At 32.0% G+C, this 7,404-nt stretch overlaps 1 protein-coding gene across 1 annotated transcript in view; it reads left to right on the plus strand.

Annotated features, from left to right (window-relative positions):
• RhoGEF64C (Rho guanine nucleotide exchange factor at 64C) overlaps positions 1-1,582 on the plus strand; it is a 122,435-nt gene extending 120,853 nt beyond the window's left edge. Inside the window, exon 11 of the mRNA XM_085188719.1 lies at positions 513-1,582. Within this exon, the coding sequence (XP_085044845.1) occupies positions 513-644 (132 nt within the window). The 3' untranslated portion in view covers positions 645-1,582. The remainder of the gene's footprint in view (positions 1-512) is intronic.
• Positions 1,583-7,404: the final 5,822 nt, after the last annotated feature.

Genomic DNA, 7,404 nt, shown 5'->3' on the forward strand with positions numbered 1-7,404 from the left:
ATTAGTGCATGCTAGCCTAGTCAGCGTTCCACCGTTATACTCGTATATTTACTATTTGCTACACACCATTGCCCCCCTATTTACGAGGCAACACGTACTTTTATTTGGCACCTGATATATTTTTGTTTTACAACGGGTTTGTTCGCGTAACATAACAATTCGTTGATGGATAAAAAGTAAATTTATAGTGTTTGTTTTTAAAGGGTTTAAATAAGTTTTATTTTTTTTGTTTGTTTTTTGTTGATGTACATTTCCGCCTTTATAAGGTTGTAAAGGGAGGAGAGTAGAGAGGCTAGAGTTAAAACACTCAGCTTTCCACTTTCAGCTCAATTCAATGCATGCGGTAATGTTGTAGTTATATAAAATAAAATCGTACTTTATGCAATGAGACTGGAAAACTCACTGTTCTCACTCATTCAACCCAAAAATTCGTTGGAAAGTGGGGAATAGAGTGTCTTATCACTAGGCTTCCTCTGCATACGAACTTAATATATTTTTTTTTCCATTTTCAGGCAGAAGAAAGTACACGCACACGCACTTGGTATCGACAACTGCAGTACCACGCGCAGGGCGCGGGCGCGTGGCGCAAGCGGCGGAACGCCCTCGCCAACATCATGATAAATCCAATGCTTACTAGAAACTAGACAATCCCGCCTTCAAATTATAATGCATTTGATTTGAAAATATTTGTTTTTATAAGAATGTTTATTATTACAATGTTGAGGGAGTTGAAAGAACAAATTTGATAGATTTTGATTTAATGCTATGTTTACATTTTTTTCTATGTTTGTGAAATCTTATTATGTGTTTAACTAATTTGTTCTTAAAACCTTTTTTTAAATTTCCGAAACTAAAGAACTAACCGTAAATTGTATATTTTTACGTGCTGATTACATAATTTTTTTAAACAAGAATATGTCATAGAAATATTACTTAAAAAACAATCTGAAAATTGACAATTTACGGTGGTTTTATATTCTTATAATTTTGTTGTTTTCTTTAAGTATCTTCAAAATCGTACAGCGACCTGTCATAACAAGTGCCACAGATAATAAATATAATCGCGTTAATAAACTTATTTTAACATTCAATAACAGTTAATATGTTATTTTTTTCGATATTTTAACAGTAGTTGGGTTCACTTTTTATCATTTTTGGTTTTCGTGTTATAATTAAGGAATTGCCACTAGTTTAGGTTTTAGCTTATACCAAAATGTAGTTTGATTGTTGTTTACGCTGCCCTTTTAACTATAGACCGTTAATTATATCAAGAAAAAAAGAAAATAAAAAAAGCTTATAATTTGTATATAGTTTACTTTAATAGCTGTGATATGCCGACTTATCGAAAAAAATCATGTTTTTTTTAATCTGTAATTATGTAAAGGGTTAACATTGAAAAATAATAAATGTCAAAATAACTTCCTGACTAGTCTTAAGGAAATTGGATTAGATTTTAAATATTAATATTACAATTTTGTATTTATTGTATGTATTCTTAATGTAATTATTATTTTAACATGCTATGTAAATGTAGTTTAGAACGTTTTCGCCTTTAAATTTATTTTTGTTTATTATTAGAAAAGAGAATGAAATAAATAAATTAATTAAATACGTCGTTTTTTTATTCTTTTTTGTACTGTCTGGTTATTCATTTACCTTTGTTTCTGGCTTTTCTATGTTTTTCTGTCAAGTTATTATATAATTCAAAAATGAAATACGTTTGCAGGAGCGAAATGTCCTCTAAATGTCATGCATAAAGAAATAAAATACCAAAAATAATATTGCAATATAATTACGCACGAAAATCAAATAAAACTTAATGGTTCTGAAAACGTCCGTAGCATTCCTCTTTGACAACGATATAGAGGTCTAATTATGACTTGGAAATTTGTGAAGGGGCCGTTAACACTTAAAGCAATGGAACCCTGAAGCCTGCGATATCGATACTGTTCGGTCTAAAGTTAAAATGGCTGAACGAAGTGGCGATTAACAATAAAGAGGATCTTCCTTTCCTTTGTATTATATTTATTCATTAACAGATTTTCAAGATTAAATAATTTATTTAAGATTATTTCGTTTGAAATTAGTTTAGAGTTCAATAATATTTACAATAAATGGAAATGTAATTTGGAAATAGGGGATTAGCGGTAAAAGGGAATAGCGGGTTCATTTTCTTCTCACTCTTTATGCTATATATTTTCGTTACCTTGGTCTGTTTTAGCGAAGACTTTGTAAGCATTGCACAATGAGTCGCGGAACTGAACGCCGCGCTTCGTCGCATCAAGCTTGTCGTCACTAAAACGTTATAAAAGTACGTTATAATAATAGATATCATTTCTTCTTCTTCTTCACAGTCATACACTTGTGCCCCTGTACCACGACTGGCCTATAAACCATAAAGTTTAATATAAAAACATAAACAGGCTCAAAAACTATGCTCCAACTATGAACCCTCATAATCTCAAGTTGGAATGAGACAAGCAAGTACTGGCAGGAAATAAACCAACTAAGTTCTCTTAGGTTAACCGCATTTCTCAAGTTCAGATTAAGCCAAGGTAAGTTCTGCATAGTTCAGTGTATGCGATTGTAGGAACATAATAACTGTGTATTAAATGTCTGTTCATTATTTCTAAGTCTGTGGGAGTATAATTAATTATTAATTATTTGTGATCAAATTTAGGAGCGAAAGTTATAAATCTTGACGACATTTTATTTTATATTATTATTCTGTAAATTCTTTGTTAAAATCTATTTTTAAAGTGCTTCTAAGGTTGGATTTGAAATAAGTAATCTTCATCAATGACCACCATCGAAATTATGGTGATAGTTACTGCCAATTGTAAAGATTTCATCATATTTTATGAATAACCATAATACTTACTTCATTTTCGTTCTGTATCTCGCATATAGTAAGGTAGGCAAAGGGAACCTGGCAACCTGGTTATTAGTTACTCCGTTCCCATTAAAACACCTCCGTTCATTTGTGCCGAATTCTGTTGGCGTTGCAAGTTGAGTGGAGGAACTCGTTGTTACTTTCTTCTTGTGATTAAAGACAAAAAAAATGTTTGAGATATAAGCTGTTTTGTAGTAGCACTCCCACAAAATATCAACTTTAAAAAAAACCACAAAATGAAACGGCTCGTATGAAAATAAAAAATTAAATTGCAACCAAACGCGACCTTTTATCGTTGCAATAAAAAAGATGACCCTCGTAAAAATAATTTTATGTCCCCTGATCCCATACGTGTAGTGAAACAAAAGTTAGGACAATGAAATTTAAGGGTCGTCACCCGTTTATATCCTGAAATAATTACTCTTTAGGGTCAGTCAGGACCGTTCAAGTTGACATAAAAGGCGCGTTCGAATGATGAAGCAAAGAAATGATGTAATTAATAAGGTACTACGTGTTGTATGGAAGTTGGCTACTTCATTGAATTACTAAGCTACGTTTTCTTTTAATTTTTTTTAAAGAATATCAATAAAATTGAAAAAGCTTAACTAATTTTGATTACATTTTTCTGTTTTAGCACCTATCTTAAATATGTAAGTATAAGAGAGTCTAATAGTCTTGCTATAACAGTGTACATCAGTAGCTACCGAAATAAAATAAGCTACTTACATTGAAAATACCATTTAAAACTACACCAGAATACTTGTAATAATAAAAAAAATATACCAGCTTTTCTCTCACCCTCACGTACAAGTTGAAATTTCCAAATTTTAATTATTATGAAATGAGTCTTTTGTCAATATGCAAAATTACATTTTTGCGGCCTCGCCCTCGCCGCGGCGAGAGCTCTCTCTCTACTCGCGTTAATTCATTTTACGTTGTGCTGTTTAAATATTTTCTGAAAACTCGTTGTGTTCTCAGATCTATGATTTTTTTAATGAAAAATAATTGCGCAAACACTTTTAGTTCTATCAAAATGCACATTATGTTTTTTTAGACATTTACTTATTAGTTTACTTTAAACCCGACTGCGTCGAAGCGGGAAGGATTATGTTTTTAGCTCGTATGTATGTATTTTTGTACACATGTATGTCTGTTTCTTTGTTCCCTTGTTAATGTTAAACTAGTGAATGGATTCAATAAATGACTTTGTTGGATTTATCTTTATGGCGCGAGTGTTAATTGTTTATAATTCACTTGTTTTAAATATGCATGCATTCTTTTCGCATTTAGCAGGGTAGATAGAGGGATTGCGTATTCAAGATATTGCTTGTTGAGTGGCGAAACTCAACGCCGTACTTTTGCCTCGACATCGGAGCGAAGAACATGCAATGCCTCTAGAATTCGACGGAAAGTGATTAACGGGGTGTGTTATCACTAAGATCTCTCTGCCTACTCTGCTTTGTGCGGGATACAGCGTGAAGCTGATTTACATAAAAAATAAAAATAATAACAACATAAATTAATGGCTGACCTCATTCGAAATATAAACATTATAACATTCACGAGTAAAGCAAATGTTTAATATTTCGTAAACAAACGAAATTTTCTAAGCAAAACAAACATTTTCCATCTATGATCAAAACAAAGCATAATAATTAGGCGAAATGAGTATAACAAACATAATGTAAATCTGTCCGTGTAATCACCTTAAAGCGTAATTTTGTCGCTTATCTCGCTTATCCTATATAATCCTAGTTTAGAAAGTCACTAAATCGCTCTACTATTAATTGTCGTTTGTTTGGAAAATAACGATGGTTTGTTAGTGTGAGCCTTTACTTAACGTGGGGGTTGCAGATTCGAATGAAACTTTTTTTTTCAGGTTCACGCGGGGAAATAAATATAAATTGCTTCGATTGGGGAACGAACCCATAACCCTCGCGTTTACAGTGATACCTGGTTCACTGGTTTAAATAAATTCACAATAAACATATAGATTTTAATGTTTTTGTATGAGTGGAAACTGGAGCATATAATGACATATATTTGCACTAATATCTCCTGGAGGACGTGATAATTGTAATGTAGCGAAAAGTGCCTTCCGTGCTCTTAGCTGGAGTGATTCTTGAATACTTAAGTATAGACTTGATATAGAGTATTTAAAATTAATTTCTAAATACGATGAAATTCACTTAAAGTTATAATTTATAACTTTTTTTCAGCTTTACGTTGTATTGCTACAGATATTAGAGTATTCAAGGGAAGCTTAGATACAAGACACTCTGTTCCCCACTTTCTTTTTAATTTTTGAGACATTGTTACAACTCTCTGTTAACTAGAAACAAAGCGACGAAATGAAAATATAAAATATTTCAATAAAATATTTCTCCTAAACGGGAATAAAACCCAAAATCATTGCGCTTACAGCTGGTACTCCAACGCCACTACGCCTTCACAATCTTGTTTTCTTACGAGAACAAAAAAAAATGAAAATAATCCGTTCCTCCGAAATGGAATCAAACCCACTATAATAACGTTGTGGTGGGCCCTTATATATAAATATTAAATCAGTAAAACAAAACATACAAAACATTTCATTATTTCCATTTAAAAATTGCATTTAAATATAACAAGCGGAAACGGGAATCCCACGCCCGACGGAGCGGGATCGCTCTCCGTCAGGTAAAGGATTACAAGCAGCCGATAGCTTTAACGGCTTTCGGCAGCCTACTCAGAATGGCCCGTTCTAAATCGCATCCGTTTAGCCTTTTGGAGAATGATATTGAATTTACCTATTTTAGGGTGAGAAGGTTTCTTAGGTATTTTGTGTGGAGGTATGTGTAAATGGCTTATAATTTTAAGTTATTTTTATGTGATATACGTTTCCATGCATGGTTTTGTTTCTTATAAAAAACTATAATTTATAAAATTATGTATGAAAAATATTTTCATTTCTTCGCTGCGGTAACGATAAATTGCGGCGTTAAATTCCGCCTCTTAATGTGTTGAGTGCTATGCAATGCCTCCATTATTTAGCAGGAAGCGGGGGAACGGAAACGTCTTAATGGGAACGGGGTTCCTTTAACACTACCTTAGGTTCGAGGTTTCCTCTGTCTAGCCTGCTATATGCGGGATACAGCGTGACGCAAAAGAAAAAAAATACAACCCCTGAAAAAATCTTAGGTAGGGCAAAATTTCTCCAGCGATTTATACTGCAATTAAAAATTGTTTCAGAAGTTTAGTTGTTTTGTAAGTAGGAATATTTACATTTCTCATATTTCCTTAACAAAAACATAGCAGAAATAATGAAAATTTTGAGCTGAAACATCTCACAAATGTATTCGACTACAATATGCTAATGGAATTTTACCTAAATACTTGAAGACAACAGATTAAGATGCTTATCGTATTTGAGAATTTACTATAATTTTCTATTTTAGTGTTCGCTAAATTAACTAACCCCCGAGGACGGATTGTGGGCCAGTAATTCGCTCGCGGTTTTATATAGATAGGTAAATTGGTGAAAATTTGAATCTATCTGTATCACTTATAGCAGGGAAGCCAGAGGGAACCTATTGTTAAGATTCCCGACTTTCCCCCAATTCTGGAGGTATTGCGTGTTGATTGGAGTAACCGCCAGAGAAGCTTCCGCGCAGAGCAAGAATTAAAATATTAAATACTCTGTCACGACGTGCATCAAAAAATTTTATATTAAAATCCAACACCAAAATGATCTTTTAAATTAATTATATGTTTTTTTTTACAAATAGTTTAATATTATGTACAAGACTATAGTTGATTTTCTAAATAAATATATTTAATCGATAAATACTATTTCTATTGTTAAATATAATTAATATACATAATACATACAGATCTTTTATTTCCTATCAAACACTCAAAGATTTTAATAAATTTTTATTTATTATATTTAAGATAAGTGGTTTTTTTACATTTTAGTTTTATAATATAATTAAACTAAATTGTAAAATTTATTCAGACTGTCTTGGCTCCGGGTATTGCATCTAATGTAGTCAGTACTTGAATTTTAAATCGCAGTCGTCGCTATTTCATTGCATATTCTTAAGCACTACCATTTTTAAGGTGATTTTTAATGTCTAATATACATAATAAGGTTATAATTTTTCAGTTTTAATATAGCTTCTTTATTTATTTACAAAAAACTGAATAATATTGCTTTTTTTCGAGCTTAAGTTTAGCTGAGAGATTGCAAGCTGGAAGCTGAAATAATGATAAATTAATTTATTAGCCGACTTAGTAAAATGAAAATTATCATAAAGATGATAAGATTTTTAGGTATCAAAGGGGATCTAGAGGCACCTGTTCGGTATGATAATATATGAATTATTATTTTTTTGTATCCTATCTACTGTGGCAGACAATGCGGGGCGTTGGGTCTCATTACTATTTTCCAAAGATCTGTAATCTATTTAGGACAAACTAGACAAATATATAGTCGAATTGATAACCTCCTTTTACAGAAGTCGGTTAAA

This window comes from Heliconius melpomene, chromosome 7 (genome assembly GCF_056956725.1).
Source record: "Heliconius melpomene rosina isolate 202511_hmr_F chromosome 7, ASM5695672v1, whole genome shotgun sequence".
Classification (NCBI taxonomy): Eukaryota; Metazoa; Arthropoda; class Insecta; order Lepidoptera; family Nymphalidae; genus Heliconius; species Heliconius melpomene.